The 23,594-nt window shown below is 45.4% G+C and overlaps 1 protein-coding gene across 1 annotated transcript in view; it reads left to right on the top strand.

The window, feature by feature from the left end:
- Positions 1 to 1,939: 1,939 nt before the first annotated feature.
- The window catches only part of HEPHL1 (hephaestin like 1), a 107,046-nt gene continuing 85,391 nt past the window's right edge, over positions 1,940 to 23,594 (top strand). Inside the window, exon 1 of the mRNA XM_075337496.1 lies at positions 1,940 to 2,189. Within this exon, the coding sequence (XP_075193611.1) occupies positions 2,020 to 2,189 (170 nt within the window). The 5' untranslated portion in view covers positions 1,940 to 2,019. The remainder of the gene's footprint in view (positions 2,190 to 23,594) is intronic.

The raw sequence follows: 23,594 nt of genomic DNA, 5'->3' as shown, positions 1-23,594 counted from the left end.
TTCCATGCAGAGCGTAGGCACAGAAAACTACACGGTAATGCAGATGATCTGTCGAGACTTCCCTGTTTAGTGACTGAAGGTGCAAACCCTCCAGCTTTGGGGGAGATATGTACGATGGTCCATGGTAAAATCCTGGAGTGGAGATATTTTTCACAGAAGTTATTAGCTTAAGTAATGTGAAACCCAGAATGTAAGCTCCGGCATCATTATGGTGCTCAGTAGAAATGAGCAGACCCATGGCAAACGAGCCGAGCCTCCACTGGTTCGAGCTTGACTCAAACAATGGAGCAAGTAACTGATTGGCAGTTTGAGACTTCACCCACATACAGCCAGCCATAACCAGATCACTTTCAGGGGAGGGTAAACAGGCGTTTTCAAACAATTTTTTGGGTAGCACGCTACATGTACTCCTGCTAATGTTACCCCCAGTGTGCACCATTCAAACACTCCAAGTGGGTCACACAGGGCTGAGCACCAAGTGAACCTGAGCAACAGCGTTGCTCGTGCGAGTGAAGTTCACACATAAAACATCCGAAACCCAAACCCAAGCCTTGATTTTTTTCAGTTGGTGTTCGGTTCGAAAACTGAACCTCAGGTTTGCTCATGTCTAGTGCTGAGAGGGTTAATCGGCCCTGACAACGCTTGGTTTTTTTGTGAACAGTCAAAAAGATGGATGGGATGGCTGTTTGCATATCTCCCCCTCTAGAGTGTGGCCCAGGAGGTAAAATGTAGACCTCTGTCATCACTTGGTGTGCTGTGTATGGAGGTGGCAGACCTTCAGAGCTGCGCTCAATTCCGGAAGACCCTGCAGCTAAATGGGATTTGGTATGCTGTTTTATTACCTTTATGCCAGGAAGGCTCTTTTTGTTTAAGCTGGTTTATGAGGGTGCAATAAATCAGCTGAAAATTGAAACAGAAAGTGTTCCTGTGACTATCTCCATCTGCAGCTGAGTGCGTTCATCTACTACAATATACTCTATATATACATAGTGCCTTGAAAAAGAATTCATACCCTTTTTCTAAATTTATTTTGCATTACTTTTTTATTGGGATTTTATGTGATATACCAACAAAAAGTAGCAAGTATTTGTGATGTGTAAAGGAAATGATACACGGTATTGTGATGTTGCATTTGTATTCAGCCCCCTGTGGTCTGATACCCCTAAATAAAATTCTGAGAGACCCATTGCCTCCAGAAGGGGCAGATTCATCAATGGTTTGGCGCTTTGTTCTGGAGAGAAAATGTTTATAATAGTGAATTATATTTTGTGCCTTAATGATGATTTACGTTGACTTTACTCACTTTAGCCTGTTTTTGTTTTTTTTTGTTTTTTTTTTTCTGGTCCAGCGTTATGGGCATGGTTTTAGCTTAATTAATTATTTGTGACTTCAGTCTAAAAATTTTTATATTGAGCAGTTAAAGACAACTTAAAGCCTCATAAAAAAGGCTTAAAATTTTTGTTTCTAATAAAAAGAGGCAAAAAGACAAAGTAAAAAAAAAAGCATCTTTGATTTCAGCGAACATTGCGCACCTGTTTGGATGAATTTGGCACAACAGAAAAGACAAGAAAAAACGGATTAAAAAAAATTCCGTAAAGGAACGGAGACCAATGCGTATTAGAAAGTTGCAGAACTTTTCATTATACTGTGAAATGGGAACAGATACTTTATCTCTATGGGGAAAGTAAAATATATCTTTGTACCGTGTTAGCCAATTTTTTTTTTTTATCTCTATGGGGAATGATTTCCGTAAATGTTCCCAGCTGCGCGGCTCTTTTTTTTTGCAGGAAGCCTGTGCTGCATTGTGTCTGCTCTCATCCTCTATTTTTCGGTAGGTGAGCCCTGTGTCTATAGTAACCTATGAGTGGCACTTCTGTTAATCCTCCTTGCACAATTTCTCCTGTGTCCAGACCCGGCCTCTGGCTGGCAGGAGGAGTGTCCTGTGTTATTTAAGCCCAGCTCTGCTCACAGCCGAAGCTCGAAGCCTTTCATTCTGTCTGGCTGCTGACAGGGACACAAATGCCTCCTCTATACTGTGTGACCATTGAAGCTCTGCTGCTCCTCAGCTCTTTGTCTGGACTGGGTCAATCGCTTACAAGAACCTATTATATCGGCATTGTGGAGGAGGCCTGGGACTACGCACCGAGCGGCCGAAATCTCATCTCCGGACTCAATATATCTGCTGACGAGTAAGTGCCGTGTGTTTGGTTCGTATTTTATTTTGTGAATTTGCAGCTTTATTGTCATTTGCATTGGATCCGCATAGAATTGAATCACGAGCAAATTCGACCTCGGATTCGTACGTCTGCAGTGCCGAGGGGGGCATCGTGCTGCAACTTTGACGCAACCTTCGACTTTGCAGACTCGTCATTAAAGGGAATTCCCAAAATAGAAATTCATCATATATTCACAGGATGGGTGATAACTAGTGATGGGCGACTGCTCGTTACTTGATTGAGCATTAGCACGCTCTGCCGAGTATCACAGGGGCTCGGAAATTTCGTTGATGAAACAAGGTAGAGGCTCGCTTCATTGTATGATGTCTCCAGTCACCCCAGGGAGAGCCCTTTGCAGTCTCTGGTTCTGTTAGGGGGTAAAACAACGTTCTTGGTTGTAGTATGACCCAAAAAGATAAGAAACCCCCCTCTCCCGATGGAAATGCTCTGTTTATGACTGGCTGTATGTGGGTGGAGACCCGAACAGGCCAACCATTGACTTTCTATAATGATCGTTACTAACGTCGAGCTCGTCTGAGCATCCGACCTGCTCAAATCGAGTAATGAGTACTCAAGCATTTTAGGGCACTCCCATTATTAAAGAGGTTGTCCACGTTGACCAGCCCTAAGACCTACGTCGTTTCAGTATCAGATGTGTGGTGCTAACTCTGCCAGTTTGCTAATGTATGTTATGTTTCTTCTGTGTTAAAAAATTAATAAAAATAGATTTGACCCTAAAAAGGTTGTCCACGACTTTTACATTGATGACCTGTCCTTAGGATAGCTCATCAATGTCAGATCGGCCGGGATCTGACACCCCGCACCCCCATCGATCAGCTGTCCTCGGTGCCGGAACAGCAGGAGGCAGTCGGAAGTGCTCAATTCCAGACCTGACCCATCTTCTGATTGTGGCCGTGGCTGGGTACTGCACATCCACCTCATTCATCTGAACTGACCATTGCTTGCTGCCGTAACCGGGACCGAGAACAGCTGATGTGTGAGGTGTTGGAACCCAGCTAATCTGACCTTCCTGACCTATCCTAAAGATAGGCCATGAAAGTAAAAGTAGTGGACAACTACTTTAATGATAACTCTAAGGCGGGCTTTGCACGCTGCGACATCGCAAGCCAATGCTTGCGATGCCGAGCGCGATTGTCCCCGCCCCCGTCGCAGGTGCGATATCTTGTGATAGCTGCCGTAGCGAACATTATCGCTACGGCAGCTTCACATGCACTCACCTGTCCTGCGACGTCGCTCTGGCCGGCGACCCGCCTCCTTCCTAAGGGGGCGGGTCGTGCAGCGTCATAGCGACGTCACACGGCAGGCGGCTAATTGAACGTAAACATCCCGCCCACCTCCGTTCTTCCTCATTGCAGCCGCGAGGCAGGTAGGAGATGTTCCTTGCTCCTGAGGCTTCACCCACAGCGATGTATGCTGCAGCAGGAACGAGGAACAACATCGTACCTGTCGCTGCACCGGCATTATGGAAATGTCGGACCCTGCACCGTTGATACGATAACGACGCTTTTGCGCTCGTTAATCGTAACAAAAAGGATTTGCAGACTAAGATATCGACTGCGACGCCGGATGTGCGTCACTTTCGATTTGACCCCATCGACATCGCACGTGCGATGTCGTAGTGTGCAAAGCCGCCCTAATGGTCGCAAAACTAGAACCCCACTGGCCACTCGAATACAGCCTTTCAAATCACTTGTGGACACAAACAGAAAAGGGCCCCTGTGAAAAAAAAACAAAATATGGGCTATTTGGAGCCCAAGAGCTCATTAAAATGCACAATTCCACCTGGATTGGAGGTAGTAATGGACCCCCTTACCTCTTAACACTAGAAGTCCCAGGAATTTCGAGCTCCATAGGGTTCCAATGGTAGAAATGTTAAATAATCCCTCTCTGGGACTTCTAGTGTTAAGCCCCTGTGCAGTTACACAGGTTGCACCAATGATATGTCCTCCCCTGCCTCAAACACAAGAGAGAGCTGCTGAAAGATGGTTTGGCTCATCATTTGGCCGACTGCTATCTCTCCTGACTCCTCCATACAGCTGTCAAGTGCTCCTGTGTTCCCCATGAGAGAGACACTGCCACACTTCTTTGGCGGTGGCTTCTCACTGATAAGAAAGAAGTGGCACATCGAAATCAAATATGCCGTATCCTTCTCTTATCCAACATCATCAGCCAGATAATAGTCGGGAGGTTCCGATACAGAGTTGCGTGTTGGCAAAGCCCGCCAATATTGGCATGTTCGGCCAACATGTCGAGACCATCATTCCTCCTCAAAGTCAGAGCTAGAATGGAGCGATAGTCAAACATGCCCCCTTTTGCAAAATTCTAAAAGACAAGTGACAGGGCCTCTTTAAGTGGCATCCGATATGTGAAATTGTCGTCAGGAGATGGGGTGTGCCAGGCTGATTATTCCGTTTTGCCGGAAGGTTTTTGCAATCTCTGCAGTGGTGACATTTGGCCAAGTGTAAATCCTTGTGTATAATGATCCGACCTACTAATTGCATATTCAGCATGCTTCATAAGGTCATAGTCACCTGAAATACATTAGTAATGAGTTTACTGTAACACGATCTATGACATACTTTATTACCTTTTATTTATGGAGGATATTTACATCAGTAGTGTAAGGGTTGTATATGGCCCTATTCATTAGTAGCTATGTGCCAAGGTGACATTAATAATGGACCCATATTGTCCTCATCTTATAAGTGATGTACTACAGGCGAACAAAGAAAGAAGAGGACCCCTGTGCAAGGACAATACAGTATATGGCCACTTTTTATTTCAAGAGTTTTTCATAATGTAGAATTCCACCTGCTTTGGAGGTGGAAATGGGTCTCCTTACCTCTCTGGCCCCTGTGCGGACACACATTGGTGGTTGCACCAATGATATATCCGCCTATGAGATGTACAACACTTTAGGGTTTGTGCATCATGGATCGGGGGAGATGTAGAGCTCCAAATTCCCAATTGAGTTCATATACCACTACCTGTGCCAAATGGATATACGTACACATTGTATGTAGAGGGGCTTAAATAGCCAACTATAGGTGACCCCGACCAAAGCCACAAAGTCCGGAATTTTAAGAGCTGTAAGAGAATTGAGAGCGGTGGTTGCCACTCGCTTCCATTTGATTGATCATTTGTCTGAATGTGGGGAGAGAGAAGCTGGAGATGATTTATCGTGGGTTCGTATGACGTCACAACCCCACGGGAGTCTCAGGAACGCAAGAGCTGGAACCACGCCGGTACAGGAGGGGAGTACAAGCTTTTTTATTTTAATGGGGCCAAACATGGGGAATGAAAAGGTGTTGTCCAAGTAGTGGACAACCCCTTTAATTTTTGTTTCATTTTTTTATAGCACACATCCCTTCTGGCTAAGAAGGGAACATGAACATTTCCCAGATTAAAGTCTTAATAATTAAATACATTATTACACTGTATAGCCTTCACGTAACTGTGTCGTCATCACAAAGAGGTCTAGGAGTTTGGTACCCTTACTGGTTCCCTTCTGAATTTTTCCAGTAGAAACTGTGACGACATGGACTCTGTCAGTGCCTAGCAGGGGTTAAATTTCTTAAAATTCAGCCAGACATGAAGATAGTTTGTTTATAGACTGGGGTTAAGTCCCTCATTGTTTTTACAAGACTCTTGCTACGTGCTACCAATCTAGGACCTGCGGATCCGATTGGCAAGCCATAATCTGGATTATAACACTATATGGACTTCAGCATTGAATGCAAGGATTCGGCTTTGATGTCAAGGACTACCTAAGGAAGGAATCCAGCTTGGGACAATCCAGTCATCTGACTACAGACTTTGCGGACCTCAGCCAGCTTCCTAAATCTGGCGCTATTCCTTTCTCGGTGGGTGTCCGCCGAAAGCGGGGTGCTGCTGGTTTGGAGTAAGTAGCCCTGGGTGCTCTGAGGCATGGACATTCTAATCCCTGGTGAGCCAGCGGAAGGGTGAGACTCTGTTGCCTGTTACATTTGTGTGTTTTGCTGGTTATGTGCTGTTAATTGTTTGGGGATCCAATAAAGTCTTAATATTGTGATTCCCTCATCCTGTGTTGTCTGAGTAGTGTTCTGCCCACGGTTAAGGAGGTCGGGCGTTCAGTTGGAATGAGACCTGGGCCATGCTGTCTTTCTAAAGGCGGCCGGGCCAGCGGACGAGAGTATCTACTGACCCCGTGTCTCCACAGAAGCAGTCCTGTGGCCATCAGGCTTTGCTAACCTCCTGTAAACCCTTGACCCTCCAGTACTACGGTAGAACTAGACTGAGCTCTTATTTCCAATTGGGTGTCAGCTCTGTTAGATGCTGGGAGCACAACATGCTCATCACAAGCTGCCCCCTTTGTGGCTGTCTGGTTAGGATACACAGGGACAAGTTTAGTTTGGGCCCTTTTTCCTTTGGAGTGACTATGAAAAATCACATCCTTGTGCAATTTATTTGTTTAGTACTGTTCATATATTTTGTGCACTAGGATGAAAGAACGGTCTCGGGTGGGGATCTCTAGGTGCATATCTGTAGACTCTAGAATGAGCCATAAATGCGTTGGTTCCACATCTTTTAAGTAGTTACAGTAAATGAAGAATTTTACACTCTTGCCCGAGCTGGACCTACCTCCCTTTTGTAACTAGAGGGCGTTTTTAATTCAAGAATTTCAATATTTAGCTTTAGGAAAGAAGCCTTTATCTCTGGAGGACTCGCCACATTGTACAATACACGATCAATCATTAATATTAGAGTGACTGTAATACTTCATTTCACCTATGCTGGTGATGTAGGAAAATTTGCAATTTTTCTCTGTTACTTTCCAGTTCTGTGACCCTGGGTTCAAATCCCATAACGGGCAGCATTTGTAAGGAGTATGTATATTCTTCCTGTGTTTGCGTGGGTATCATACTTTTATACTTTTAATATATGGGGCCCTATCTGACGAAAGAGTGACGTAATAATATAGGAAACTAAGTCCTTTATGGCACAATTCCGCTGCCCATGATCCACCATTTTTTTTTCTTCCTACAGATCCTCATGGTACACCATAAATTTTGATTGTTGGGGGCCGACCGTCTGGCTGACACCATGATGAATGGCACAGTTTTATTAATATCATTTTGGCAGAACAGGTACAATAAAATCCCATGCCCAGCACAGCTTTCATAAAAGCTTTGTTTTCAGCCTGAGACATGCCTAAAGATTCTTTTTGAAAATTTGAGCGAACTATGGCATGAGCTTTACTGATGATTGGGGTCAGATCCCAACTTATCAAAGATTGATGGCATATCCTAAGGATAGAATCCATCTCTTTTGGGAAATGTTTTATCACGGTTGACAAGAAGTAACAAGGCACTCCCAAAGTGTGATGAAAAAGTGTATTTATTGTGCTTGAAGAACGTTTTCGGTCCAAATTGGACCTTCCTCAGTAGCACAATTGTGAGGAGTGATGTGGCATGGACTGTGGGCGCGGAATCCACCGCTGCATGGGGGCTGCCATTCCGCGCCCGCAGTCCATGCCACATCACTCCTCACAATTGTGCTACTGAGGAAGGTCCAATTTGGACCGAAAACGTTCTTCAAGCACAATAAATACACTTTTTCATCACACTTTGGGAGTGCCTTGTTACTTCTTGTTTTATGGCTTTGGAACCTGAAGTGCACCCCAACATCTTTTGAAATATACGAAGGAAGTGCCGTTTTCTTCTTCTTATCACGGTTGACAGACTGTCCTTTGGTGTCCTGCTGTAGAAGGTCGCATCGTTTGGCTACACAAACTGCTCCCTGACATTGTATTCTTCCTGCTTTGGTGTAAATGGTATCCTATGTATCTTCTCTGCTTGGGGTTAATCCCTTTCCTTTTAGGACCCTGCAGATATCCTCACCTTTCAGCTGTTAATCATCATCATCATCATCATCATCATCACTTCCTCTTGTGTCCTTAAATACCCACATTTCCCCATGGTGTTTGCTGTTGATAGTGTTATATTCCTATACAGACCTTGGATGTAAGCAGTCAGCTTGTATTCATCTGAAGAAACATTGTTGTTTGTTGCTGTTCCTCTCCCTGAGTCTTCTTGGAGATAAGTTATTCGTTCACTTTCCCCTGTGTGTGTGCTCCCTGGATCTTCTTTAGAGCTTAGTGGGGTTGACTAAACACTCATCCCATCCATCCTTTCCCAGGGCCCAGGTGAGTGTTAAAAAGGGCCAGGTATCCTGCTCAGCCTGTAGGTGTAGAACCTATCTAGGGTGGTCAGGGAAGTTAGGGGCTAGCGGAAGGTTTGGTCAGAGGTCACCATCTCCCCTACCCTAGACATGGGCTTCCCCTTCTCTTCCTTGTCACCGTACGCATGGTACTTTCTCATATCTAGCGTTACATGTATAGCATGAAAAGAAATAAAAACATAATTATTTTCTGTTCATTTGCTCTATTATCTCCATTGCGACTAAGATGTGGCTTAAACAGGAACTGTCCCATGCCATCATTTTTTCACCTTGTATAAATGTTGCTCTTCTTCTTAATCCAGTGCTGTTTTTCTTTTGCCCCTGAACCTCTCCATTCCTGAGATATTGTCTCTTTTTCCCTTTTTATAAATCCTATTATTTTTTTTTTATCCAAATGGGTGTGGCCCTCAAGACGACACCCACAAAGAAGGTTTGGTGACCATTCCTCCTGGCTAAAAAGACTTAATTTATATACAGGGAAAAGGAGGTGATATCTCAGGAATGGAGAGGAGCAGGGACAAAAGAAAAACAGCGCCAGATTGAGGAGAAGAGCCGCATTCACACCAGGTTAAAAGTTTATGTATTTATCGCAAGTGTTAGGTCCTCTTTAATGAGAAATCATAAAGTTTTGTCAGAGTTTTCTGATTGGTTCTATGTCTATATATGAAAAAAAAACTGAAAATTGTCTTTAAGCTTTTACTTCTTAAGCATTTTTGAGAAATTCCAGGAAACTGTTCTGGGCTGTTTACTATTTAACTTGGTGAAGGAGGTATTCCTCCCACAATGGTGACGGCAAAGCTGGCACTGATGCGAGTACTTTGAGCAAGGCCAAAATACTTCTTATCCAGGTCATGTTGACTGTGTTGAAACTAATTCCCTTATTGGCTGTTATATTTGGAGGAATGAAGAGAGGGATTAGTCAGATTAGTTAGTCATTAGAGGATTACAATTATCATCTCGGTTTTAGAAGATGTTATTCTCTAGTGGAGAATGGTGAGAGCCCGCTGAGCATATTATCACAATAGGCGGCTTATAGATGGTAATTCCATGTATTGTTCTTATATAGATCCCTGGAACTCATAGAGAACATTTCTTTAAAAAAAAAAACTCACCAGTATTTTTTGGCTTTAGGGTAGAGTGAAAATAAGAAAAAAATATTTAATACTAATTAAAACTTCCCCAACGGTCTAAGGTAGGGTTCTCTAAACTCCGTTCCTTACGAACGTACACCATGACAACTGGGTCAAAGTATTGCTATGGGCGGAGTTTTCGTATAATAACCATGTAAGCCAGAGGTCTCAAACACACAGCTCGCAGGCCGCATGCAGCCCCTGAGGCTGCTTGTTGCGGTCCGCAGACCCCATGATGATTGCGGCTCTATGCCGGGGTCAGCGCCAGCAGGACTTTACTACAGTTTAATCATTTGCGGTGCCGCGCAGAGGAGCTGTCTAAACTATACCAATGGCTGCTGCCCACCAATCAGATGCAAAGAGGTGACATCGCTGTATGACGTCACCTTCTTGCATCTGATTGGCCGAGTCACCCATTGGTATAGTGCAGATGGGTGTAGGCCAGGAATACTATGTTAGGCCTCCTTCACACGTCCATGAAAATCACGCACGTTTTTCACGGACGTGTCAAAGGTGCGTATATCCCTCCGTGAGCCGTGTTTATGATACACGTGTGTTCTCCGTGTGGTATCCGTGATAACACACAGAGATCGGGAACTTTCTGCTCACCTGTCCCTGGCGTTCCTGTCCGTGGTGCTGATCTTCGGTCTCCGGTCCTGCAGACTCCCCGCTGCTGCTGCTTCCGGCCCGCAGTGGAGTGAATATGTGATGAGCATAATGAGCGGGGGTCGGAAGCAAGTGACAGCAGCGGCAGAGACTGCAGCACTGGGGACTGGTGAGTATAGATTTTTTTTATTTTTTGTACCAACACGTGTGTTTTCTCCGGTGCGTGTCACAAGGATCACATCTGCGCGGTCCGTGTGCGGGCCGTGTGACACCCGTGATGCCGGAGAAAAACAGATATGTCTACGTGTGGGGCACACGTATGCTCCACACGTACACACGGTCCATAGCAAAACACGCACATGTGTGCAGACCCAATGATTTTAATGGGTCCACATGTGCCCGTGTCTCCGGCACGTGAGGAAACGGACCTAACACGTACCGGAGACACGGACGTGTGAAGGGGGCCTTAGACATGTTTACAGAGGGGAGCAGGAAAAGTGGTTTAGAGTCATGGTATTATATGGATATGTGATCAATGGTGGGATTGGTTAAGAAAGTTCTGGATATGGGGTGGGATTTTGGGTACCTTAAAAAGAAGTGGAAGCTATATAATTTTTGTTACAATCTGGTATAGGACTGTTGATCTTTTGGTTGGGTTTTACATATGTCATGGCAGCTGGCGGTAAGTAGGTTATGGATGGTCTTAATTGATTTATTGGTTCGGGGTCCCATTAGCGGTATAGCTACACCTCATTATTGACTTATGATTCAGATGTTGCTGGGACAGTTCCCGGGAACAGGTTAAAGTTGGCTGTTTTGTCACCCACCCTGAGTCGGACGGTGCATCCGGTGATGTGTGAACCTTAGGCTGCTTGTTTGGGTGACATCCAGGATCTCCTCGGTTTTCAATGTTTGTTTAAGGTATTTTGGAAATTTAATAAAGGCTGCTTTGGTTATGTATCTCCAAAGCACTCAGCATTCTATCTTTAGTCTGTTATTGCCATAGACATAAACAATAGTCATCATGTGTATTCACTGATCGAATGGCAGATTTAAGAAAGTGAGAAGCTCTGTGGCAATGTTATTGCGAAAGAAGGCGCCAGTAGGGCTGTACCTAGATATCTCCTATTACAATCTCTGCATAAATCAGTTTTCACATATGATTAGATATAGGATAACACTCTACTATACAGTGACAAGCAAAAGGGTAACAATGTTTTGACCTTTTGACTTTCAGGCTCCATATTTCACCATCCAATACAGCTTTGAACATGATATGACCTTCATTATATAGACAATCATTTTGGCTATCTCGTACATAAACTTGATGTGTAACTATTTAGCATATGATTAGTTATGCAGATCTTGTCGGGTTACTGCATTGTTACTGTTTTGCTATTGGTGTTGGAAAAAACAAATTCTTCCTGTATACTACAAATTACAACTTGTTCTCACATTCCCTAATAGCTCAGTGTATTAGATTGATTCCCAAGTGAAAGTCACTGGTTCGAATCGAGGAGCAGCCATGAAGAAGATTTCCCAAGAAGAGAGGAACATTATCATCAGCTCATCGATAGAGGTCTCTCAGCCAAGAAAATTGCCAAACTGCATCATGTGAGGCCGTGATAGTTGGAAGAATATGAAATGATGTCCATTCATCCATTCAAGAGCCAAGAGGTAAAGTCCAGGCAAAATATTGGAGCCAACAAGTCGCTCATCACAAGGTTTATTAGTTCTGGTGCGTCAAACCCGGCAGTGGAGGCAGCTTGTGTGCTTACTAATAGTGAGATCATAGACGTCCATGAAAGGACAATGCTACGATGCACATTACACAAGTCTGGAATAGTGGCCTGAAAAAAGGTGACGAAGCCTCAACTATTATCATAAAAAGTATCGGCTCAAGTTTGCAAAGTGTGAAAAGTGGACAGTAGAAGATTGAAAACAGATAATTTGGAGCAATGAGACAAAAGTCAATAGACGGCTCTGATGGGGTCAAATGGGTCTGGAAGAAACAAGGGGGGAAAAGGGGCTAACTGATTGATAAATTGAAGGAACTGCCAAGTTTGGTGGAGGAAGCCTGATGATATGGGGGTGTTTCACAGCCAAAGGTGTTGGATACTTGACCAGGATCGATGGTGGTCTCAATGCTGAGCTATATGTGAGTATCCTAAAAGACAAGATACTTCATACACACTAGTACTATGGGTATGAAAAGGACGTCATAGTTTTCCAGGACAACAACTCGAAGCATATGGTGAGATTAGTGAAGAAATGGTTCAATGACAATGATGTAGAGGTGCTGGATTGTCCCCACAGTCCCCAGACTTCAACCCAATCCAACAGTTGTGGATAGAGTTGAAGAAAAAGCTGTATACATCCCCAAGTGACCGACCAGTATATACCAACACTGGGAACATGGAGAAGAGCCCTGACCAGTATACACCAACACTGGGAATGTGGAGAAGAGACCTGACCAGTATACACCAACACTGGCAACGTGGAGAAGAGACCTGACCAGTATACACCAACACTGGTAACGTGGAGAAAGAGACCTGACCAGTATACACCAACACTGGGAACATGGAGAAGAGACCTGACCAGTATACACCAACACTGGGAACGTGGAGAAAGAGACCTGACCAGTATACACCAACACTGGGAACGTGGAGAAGAGACCTGACCAGTATACACCAACACTGGGAATGTGGAGAAGAGACCTGACCAGTATACACCAACACAGGGAACATGGAGAAGAGACCTGACCAGTATACACCAACACTGGGAACATGGAGAAGAGACCTGACCAGTATACACCAACACTGGGAACGTGGAGAAGAGACCTGACTAGTATACACCAACACTGGGAACGTGGAGAAGAGACCTAGGATCAGATTTCGGTGGAGACCTTCTTGAATCTGATCAAGCGCCCATATGGATTCAGTCAGTGTGGAAAGCCAAAGGGGAATTACAAAATGCTAACAAAGTAATGAAAATTAACAATTAGGTTTTCAGTGCAAAACAGTAACAATACAGTGACATGACAAGAATCTGCATAACTAATCATATGATAAATTGTTGCAAGTGAAATTTATGTATGAGATAGCCAAGATGATGGTCTATAACATGAAGGTCATCTCACGCTCAAAGCTGTAGTGGATGGTGAGATATGGGGCCTGAAAGTGAAAAGTTCAAAACATTGTTACCCTTTTGCTCATGAGTGTATATAATTTAGCATATAAACAATTTAATGGTCCAATCACTTGAAATCTACATCAAAGTGACAGCACCCCCCAAATGTATTCTATATTATAAGTTATACAATCCCATGACATCTGCTTTTTGTTAACATTCACTTCTTACCAGTTGATTTATTACGCCTCTTCTTGATATCATCTGGAGATTTTGTTATGAGTGTGAGGTTAGGTAAAACATGTTTCTGGTTGTGCAAAGCCACAGAGTGCAGTATTACAGATCGCTTATCCCCTTAAGCATTTCAATTTTTTTTTCCATTATATAATAATTACTATGAATCCCCTCTTGAATGGAGTTTTCAATACAATATTTGCATGGCCACACTCTCCATAGCGCTGCAGATAATCCATCTGCATATGCGCGTTCTTCCCTTTGTGACCGGCGGCTGTCGTTTGCTATGCTCACTCTGTTTACCATCTCACCCATGTGATGTAATCTGTCTCTTGTCAGTGCTGGTTGCAGATGGAGCGGACTTTGTTTTTCCCTTCGCTCTTGCAGACAAGTTATTTCCATACTGCTTGACACTTAGATCTATGGGGAATGGTAATTATGTTCTTGTAAGCAGCAGAGTAATGGGAATTTCCCACTGGAGGAAGACGTGTGGTGGTTTCGGGAAAACTTGGGTTTGTAACTCATGTTTGTAGGGCGTGATGCAGATCTGTGGATGTCCCTAGACAAAATGCTTATGGTGGGATAAGTGGAGAAATGTAATGTTACAAAAGACCTTACAATATTATATAAGGATGATTACAAATTTCTCACACAAACCACAGACCCCCTTAAATAATTCAACATTGCAAAACTAATTCCTGAAAACAAAATACAGACCCCCTAGAGCAGTTTCCCTTATACTAATATAGACTCGCTAACCAAATACAGCTGCCAAAGTCTGACCCCTGGTCTGACATCCAGAGTAAACAAAGACCCTAACCAAAGCCTGAAAAAGTACACAAGACCCTAAACCAGACCCTCTTCGCCAGTACAACCAGCCAAAACAAAGTGCTGATACACCATCTATATAAATTCTGATCTCAGCTGAGACCCCCCCCCCCCCCCCCCCCCGAAAAAAAAATCTAGACTCTTAGATCCTAACCTCTAAACAATGCAGACCCCAGACCAGAACCCCAAAATGAATACAGACTGCAGAACAAAACCTGAAAACAAAATACAGGCTCTAAACAAATACCCATTTTGAACCCCCTAAATACACACCTAAAGTCATACCCCCTAGATAAATATTGATCCCAGACCTTTTTTTTTTTTTTTTTAACGGCCTTCAACTTGTTCTTAAGCCATGGCGACTTGATATATGGATGCTCTGTAGGAGTCTGTCTTGTTCAAGCCTAGATGGATCCACCAGGGTCTTCTCCACTGTTATCGTGATAGTATCTGTTACGGGGGGCTGTCTGATAACCTAAAGGAGTATCAGACAGTCAGGGTCCACCGTGCAAAGACTCTGCTGCAGACTATGGCAGAGTGCAATACCTCTGTTAACTCACAGAAGGATATAAAAAGTAAGTAAAGCAATTCCTCCCTTACTTGGAGGGTGTGTGGAATGATCTCTGTTAATAATCACAGAGACAAAGGCAATGTGTGCGAAATGGCACCTACCTAGGTCCGCTCTTCTAGTGGTGCAAAAGAGACGAACAGCAGCGTAAGCCGCACAAAGCTCCTACCTGCGTTCGCTCCACTAGTGTGCGAGGACACGAACCACTAGATATGGCACCTGCCTAGGTCCGCTCTTCTAGTGGTGCAAAAGAGACGAACAGCAGCGTAAGCCGCACAAAGCTCCTACCTCTGTTCGCTCCCCTAGTGTGCGAGGATACGAACAACTGCCAGACGCAGTATAAGGAACGTTACCCTAGCGGCAACGTCCACCTACGAGTCGAACCACAAGGCCCAGCCAGACCATGTGCCTCAGGCACCTTCAAAAGGGTTCCACCATCAAAGCAAGGTATTACATTGAACTTTTGGACCAATAGAAGGCAGCTCTGAAGGCCAAAAGGTGTCCAAAGGAATCTTGTTACTGCAAGACAACGCCTCCGCTCAGACTACTCAGACTGCACAATCGACCATGGCAAAACAGGCAGAGCTGGGCTTCCAGCTGCTTGACCACCCACCTTATTCATCAGATCTAGCTCACTCCAACTATCATCTGTTTCCAAACCTGAAGACACCTCAAGGGTACCAAATATTGCACCATTTCTGATTCCATGGATCCTACAGATGTCTGATTTGAGGCACAACAGAAATCCTACTTTTTGATAGGCTGACAGAACTTGGAATACCGATGTAAGAAGTGTGTTGTCATCAGTGGAGAGTGTGTGGAATAAATGTAAAGTTTCATCATCCTATCTCGTTTCTTTCTGGGTAAAGCCAAAGACTTATCAGCAGCCCCTCATAAAAATCCCATGTCAGGCAAATAAATAAAGACTCCAGACAAATACAGTCACCATTGGGAAATATTGACTCTGACGAAGCTCTGCTAAATTAATATAGACACCAAAGCCCATGGTTAGGTACAAACCCCAGACATACTGTTACGGTTGCTGCGAGCACTGGAGACTAAGTCCAGATTTCTTGCTACTGCACATGTGCGAGCGCTGGAGACTAAGTCCAGATTTCTTGCTACTGCACATGTGCGAGCGCTGGAGACTAAGTCCTATCTTGGAGCCATTGCACATGTGCGGGTGACATCATCGCTGACACGAGGTCACATGTCTCTGACACCTTCTATGCCGATTGGTCGCTGGTCATGTGCTTGTGATGCCTTGCTCGGTGATAGGCCAGCATGACGTCACTCCTGTCGTTCTGGCAGCGGATTCGCTCTGGTGTCCTCCATCTTGGATGAGGCACAGAGTCTATATAAGACCCTGACACACGCCGCATGGCGCTCAGTCCTCTTGGTTCATGCATAAGAGTAGACGCTCTGTGCGCGTTCCTCTAGGCATTCCTCTGTCTATGCTAGGTGAGCGCTACCGGCAGGGTAGCGTTCTTATACCTTACAGCTTCGGCTGCTGTCCGTATCCTTACCTCTTAGGGGAGCGGACATAGGCAGGTGCCTGAGGCACATGGTCTGGCTGGGCCTTGTGGTTCGACTCGTAGGTGGACGTTGCCGCTAGGGTAACGTTCCTTATACTGCGTCTGGCAGTTGTTCGTATCCTCGCACACTAGGGGAGCGAACAGAGGTAGGAGCTTTGTGCGGCTTACGCTGCTGTTCGTCTCTTTTGCACCACTAGAAGAGCGGACCTAGGCAGGTGCCATATCTAGTGGTTCGTGTCCTCGCACACTAGTGGAGCGAACGCAGGTAGGAGCTTTATGCGGCTTACGCTGCTGTTCGTCTCTTTTGCACCACTAGAAGAGCGGACCTAGGTAGGTGCCATTTCGCACACATTGCCTTTGTCTCTGTGATTATTAACAGAGATCATTCCACACACCCTCCAAGTAAGGGAGGAATTGCTTTACTTACTTATTATATCCTTCTGTGAGTTAACAGAGGTATTGCACTCTGCCATAGTCTGCAGCAGAGTCTTTGCACGGTGGACCCTGACTGTCTGATACTCCTTTAGGTTATCAGACAGCCCCCCCGTAACATTAGGACTGAGCCAAGGGTCTGGCAGTTATGGCAGAATATCAGCAGTTACATCGTTACATACAAGTACTTGAGTCACGGCTCAAGAGTATAGAGGATAAACCTCAGACCATGGTGACATCTGCACATGATCCTCGACTTGCTCTGCCAAACAGATATTCTGGCGATGCCAGATCATGTCGTGGTTTCATTAGTCAGTGTCAGATACACCTAGAGGTCAACTCTTCTCGCTTCTCTACGGAAAGGTCCAGAGTAGGCTTTATCATCTCCTTACTTCAGGACAAAGCCTTAGAATGGGCGACTCCCCTATGGGAGCGCTCTGATGTGGTTACTCTGAGACATCAAGACTTTCTTGATGCTCTTAAGGCGGTATTCATGGGTCCGCAGGTTACCCATGATGCGGCCCTGAGACTGTTAGATCTATCTCAGGGTTCGTTATCCACTAGTTCTTATGCCATTGCTTTTAGAACTCTGGTGGCAGAACTAGATTGGCCAGAGAAGGTGTTGATTCCTATCTTCTGGAGAGGGTTGGCAGGCTATGTCAAGGATGCTCTTGCTACTCGTGAGGTCCCTGCTTCTCTGGAGGACTTGATCACAGTAGCAACGAGGATCGATGTACGCCATAAGGAACGTAGACTCGAGGTCTCTTCCTCACGCCCTAAGCATCGGGCTATTCCAGTTGTTGAGGGTCCACTACCATCTTCCTCAGCATCTGAAACATCTCCCACTCCTATGGAGTTAGGTCATACGTCTTCCAGACTACGCAAGTCTGGTCCTCCTATATGTTACGTATGTCGTCAGGCTGGGCACTATGCCAACAAGTGTCCTAGTCGTCAGGGAAACTCCCTGGCCTAGTAACCATTAGAGGGGGGTTACTAGAGACGTCTTCTGCACCCTCTAAGTGTTGTATCCCAGGTCAGCTCTCGTTATCTGAGAATACATGGCCTATTATGGCTTTTGTGGATTCCGGAGCTGACGGGACTTTTGTGTCCTCAGGATTTGTAAAGGGACACAATATTCCCTCTATCATGTTAGAGGCGCCTATTCCTGTCCGTGTTGTTAATGGAACTATGTTGTCTGACTCCATTACATTGAGGACAGTTCCCTTGCGCCTTTCCCTGTCTCAGGGTCACATAGAGGAGATTTCTTTTCTTGTTTTGCCTGAGGGTATAGACGACATCCTTCTGGGTCTCCCATGGCTTCGGACTCATGCTCCTCACATTGACTGGGAGTCTGACAGCATTATTAGTTGGGGTTCGAAATGTCAGTCCCGATGTCTTCCCTTACCACCTAAGGTCATTGCGGTTGCATCTACTGATCTCTCTCCCATACCTACACCCTATCTGGATTTCGCTGACGTGTTCTCCAAACAGGGTGCTGAGGTTCTTCCACCCCATAGGCCGTATGACTGTGCCATAGACCTTATCCCAGGTTCGGTTCCACCTAAAGGCAGGGTTTACCCCCTGTCGATACCTGAGTCGGAGGCCATGTCGACCTATATAAGAGAGAGTTTAGAGAAGGGGTTCATTCGTAAGTCTGTCTCTCCCGCGGGAGCTGGGTTTTTCTTTGTTCGGAAGAAAGAGGGTGATTTGCGTCCCTGCATAGATTACAGGGGTCTCAACGCAATCACAATAAAGAACAAATACCCATTACCTTTAATTTCGGAGCTCTTTGACAGATTGAGAGGAGCTCAAGTTTTTACAAAGTTGGATCTGCGGGGTGCGTATAACTTGGTACGAATTCGAAAGGGTGACGAATGGAAGACCGCTTTTAACACCCGAGACGGTCACTATGAATAACTCGTCATGCCTTTTGGGTTATGTAATGCACAGTATTTCAGGACTTCGTAAACGATGTGTTCAGGGATTTACTGTTATCCTCAGTAGTGGTGTATCTGGACGACATCCTGATTTTTTTCTCCTGATCTGGAGACTCATCGTCAGGATGTCGTTCGTGTCCTTTCCCGTTTAAGGGAGCACTCATTGTTTGCTAAACTCGAGAAATGTGTATTCGAGCAGTCCTCATTGCCTTTTTTGGGTTACATTATCTCACAAGAGGGCCTGGCTATGGATCCTGCGAAGCTCTCTGCTGTCCTGCAATGGTCCGAACCTCATTCCTTGAAGGCGGTGCAACGCTTCTTAGGATTCATAAATTATTACAGGCAGTTCATACCCCATTTTTCTACTTTGGTGGCCCCTTTGGTGGCCTTGACTAAGAAAAGTGCTAATCCCACAGCCTGGTCTACTGAGACATCTCAGGCTTTTGAGGCAGTAAAAAGACACTTTTCAACTGCTCCCGTTCTTCAAAGACCCGATGAGAGTAAGCCCTTCCTCTTAGAGGTTGATGCCTCTTCAGTGGGTGCTGGTGCGGTCTTGTATCAAAAGAACGGTGCAGGTAGAAAAAGGCCGTGTTTCTTCTTTGCGAAAACCTTTTCACCAGCAGAGAGAAACTATACCATTGGGGATAGGGAACTGCTCGCCTTGAGATTAGCCTTGGAGGAGTGGCGTCACTTGCTGGAAGGAGCGAAACATCCTTTCCAGGTCTATACAGACCATAAGAATCTGACGTACTTACAAACCGCTCAGCGTCTGAATCCTCGCCAAGCCCGCTGGTCCTTGTTTTTCTCCCGCTTTCACTTCTCCATCAACTATCTGTCTGGGAGTAAGAATAACAAGGCAGACGCCCTGTCTCGCTCTATGCTTTCTACCCAGGAGGAGATTGACGAACCTCGTCTTATCCTTCCCTCCAGGGTTTTTCATACGCTCTCCCCTGTGACGTTAGACCAAATCCCACCGGGCAAGACCTTTGTTCCGCCTGATCGACAGAATGATATACTGTCATGGGCCCACACCTCAAAGGTGGGTGGGCATTTTGGTATTAGGCGGACACGAGAGTTACTGGAGAGGTGGTATTGGTGGCCACACTTAGCCAGCCACGTCAAGAGATATGTCGGTTCCTGCTACTCGTGTGCTCGCAACCGTCCATTACGGCAGAGACCGGCTGGACTCTTGCATCCTTTACCAGTGCCAGATAGACCATGGGAGGTGGTAGGCATGGACTTTGTGGGTGATCTTCCATGTTCACAGGGACATAGATTTGTGTGGGTCATTACGGACCATTTCTCCCGGATGGTTCATCTCGTACCGTTATCGAGAATCCCATCTTCCAGGGTACTAGCCAAACTATTCCTCAAGCATGTCTTTAGGCTTCACGGGATGCCAGATCGTATCATTTGTGATAGAGGCCCGCAATTTACTTCCCGTTTCTGGCGAGATCTTTGTAGCCTTCTGCAAATTGAGTTGAATCTCTCTTCGGCATACCATCCGGAGACCAATGGTTTGGTTGAGCGTACCAATCAATCTATGATTATATACCTTCGACACTTTGTTGCTGAGAACCACGATAACTGGTCCTCCCTCCTACCCTGGGCAGAATTTGCCCTTAACAATTCGCTGGCTGAGGCCACTGGGCAGACACCGTTCGTACTCAATAATGGGCAACACCCTAGGGTACCGGTACCGTTTCCCGCTGCTGCACCTCCTCCTCTTGTGGCCGACTGGGCAACTAATGCCAGAGAGGTTTGGGATCGGACTCAAGAGTCGATCCAAGCAGCTAAGGACCGTATGAAGACGGTGTCCGATCGGTTTCGTCGCCCGGCTCCTGTCTTTTCTCCAGGGGACTTTGTGTGGCTCTCTGCAAAACACGTGAGACTTAGAGTGAGCTCTGTCAAATTTGCTCCTCGCTTCCTGGGTCCTTATGAGGTTCTTCGACAGGTAAATCCTGTAGTCTACCAATTGAAGTTACCCGTCCATCTTAAGATTCATGACAAATTCCATGTCTCACTGCTAAAGCCGGCTATTTTACCTCACTCTCGTGAAGTGCACTCTCCTGCCTCTGATTCCTCTCGCTCTAGCTATGAGGTACGAGCCATAGTTGGTTCTAAGATGGTTAGAGGGCGCAGGTTCTTCTTGATAGATTGGGAGGATTACGGCCCGGAACATCGCTCTTGGGAGCCTGAGGAGGCTGTCCATGCTCCCGACTTAGTTGCCGATTACCTGCGTCGCCGGGAGGGGGGCCCTTGAGGGGGAGGTACTGTTACGGTTGCTGCGAGCACTGGAGACTAAGTCCAGATTTCTTGCTACTGCACATGTGCGAGCGCCGGAGACTAAGTCCTATCTTGGAGCCATTGCACATGTGCGGGTGACATCATCGCTGACACGAGGTCACATGTCTCTGACACCTTCTATGCCGATTGGTCGCTGGTCATGTGCTTGTGACGTCTTGCTCGGTGATAGGCCAGCATGACGTCACTCCTGTCGTTCTGGCAGCGGATTGGCTCTGGTGTCCTCCATCTTGGATGGGGCACAGAGTCTATATAAGACCCTGACACACGCCGCATGGTGCTCAGTCCTCTTGGTTCATGCATATGAGTAGACGCTCTGTGCGCGTTCCTCTAGGCATTCCTCTGTCTATGCTAGGTGAGCACTACCGGCAGGGTAGCGTTCTTATACCTTACAGCTTCGGCTGCTGTCCGTATCCTTACCTCTTAGGGGAGCGGACATAGGCAGGTGCCTGAGGCACATGGTCTGGCTGGGCCTTGTGGTTCGACTCGTAGGTGGACGTTGCCGCTAGGGTAACGTTCCTTATACTGTGTCTGGCAGTTGTTCGTATCCTCGCACACTAGGGGAGCGAACAGAGGTAGGAGCTTTGTGCGGCTTACGCTGCTGTTCGTCTCTTTTGCACCACTAGAAGAGCGGACCTAGGCAGGTGCCATATCTAGTGGTTCGTGTCCTCGCACACTAGTGGAGCGAACGCAGGTAGGAGCTTTGTGCGGCTTACGCTGCTGTTCGTCTCTTTTGCACTACTAGAAGAGCGGACCTAGGTAGGTGCCATTTCGCACACATTGCCTTTGTCTCTGTGATTATTAACAGAGATCATTCCACACACCCTCCAAGTAAGGGAGGAATTGCTTTACTTACTTATTATATCCTTCTGTGAGTTAACAGAGGTATTGCACTCTGCCATAGTCTGCAGCAGAGTCTTTGCACGGTGGACCCTGACTGTCTGATACTCCTTTAGGTTATCAGACAGCCCCCCCGTAACACATACCCTCTAAAGAAATAGTGTAGATCCAGGACAGTTACCTAATTAAATACAGACCCCATACCAGCTCCCCTAAACAACTGCAGACACCATTAGGAAATATTGACCCAGACCAAGCCCCACTAAATGAATATAGACACCAAAATTTCTGGATAGATACGGACCCCAGACTAAACTTTCTAAAGAGAAATTACAGTTCCAGGACAGATTCCCTAAATAATTACAGACCCCATATCAGCATGCCTAGGCGTGATGAATGCTTAGTAGTAGACTTGAGTACAGAAGGTCTCCTCGTTGTCAAGCCTCAGATTTGATCTGGCAGCCTCCTGAGCTGAGGTTCTATTCCCCCTCCACTGAGGTTTGGTCGCTGTCCTGGTTCTGAAAACTTTGTCCCTGTGTGAACACTTTGCGTGTTCATTGCCTTTCTGCCAACAAGTGTTTCCTATTATGTAATTTAATCTGCCCTATCACCTGGTGGGTGTAACGATTTAAAGCTCCCAGTGGCTTCCATTTCCCGCCGGTGTTATTTGTACTTGGAACTACAGCCTGTTTGTATTGTGTTTCTCCTGGCAGATTGTAACTTTTGGTTTACCTTATTTTAATCTGCACCTTTCTTTGGATCCTTTAGGAGGTATGTGGAACCCTCGATGGGCGCTTAGGAAGCAAAGGTCTGAGTCATCTAGTTAGGGTCATATCAGTCTGCACAGGAGCCTTTAAGGATTGTGCAGCTGGGACTTCTAGTATGTACAAGAACTGGGTGGGTCAGGTGTAGTAGTTTTAAGACAGACCTTATATTTCACCATTTACCACGTCTGCATTTTAATGTGCATGACACTCGTATTCATGAAATATTTCATGAGAGAAAGCAAGTATCTCATACTCGTAGAGTGTGGTCCGGTGTGGAGGTGCCCTTAATAGAGAACATGTAAAGGGATGTAGGGATGATACAACAAAAAGCCATTAAAGGGGTATTCTACAAAATCATTCCCTTTACTTAAAGATTTGCTCAGTAGCACAATTGTGATAATTTGATATCTACATGATCCAACGTCATTGGAAGACCGGATTGGAAACATTTCAGTGGACATTTTTTAGCTTCAATCCTGAGCTCAGCAGAGGCGTATATTACCTGTGATTGCATTTGTTAAAGATTACAGGGTCACTGTGTTAATGTCATATCTATATGGATCATTGGTTTCAGAGTAATGTAAAAACACGGCTTCTTGTCTTTTGAAGGAAACAAATGATGAATTATGAGACATTTTGAATGATTTGATTAATGTAATTAATTAAAAGGGACTTGTTTCCAGCTTTTGCTCTTTTTTTTTTTTTTTTTTATTCTTGCTGCTCCCTTGAGTATTCTGTTTTTTTTTATCTTCAAAATCTAGCATACGGCTCCAGAGATACGAGCTTTTTTATTTAGTGACTATTTTTATTGACTCAAACAACAAATAA

The sequence above is a fragment of the Anomaloglossus baeobatrachus genome, chromosome 2 (genome assembly GCF_048569485.1).
Source record: "Anomaloglossus baeobatrachus isolate aAnoBae1 chromosome 2, aAnoBae1.hap1, whole genome shotgun sequence".
NCBI lineage: Eukaryota > Metazoa > Chordata > Amphibia > Anura > Aromobatidae > Anomaloglossus > Anomaloglossus baeobatrachus.
The sequence above is the reverse complement of the archived record's forward strand: the minus strand, read 5'-3'. Positions and strand labels throughout refer to the sequence as shown.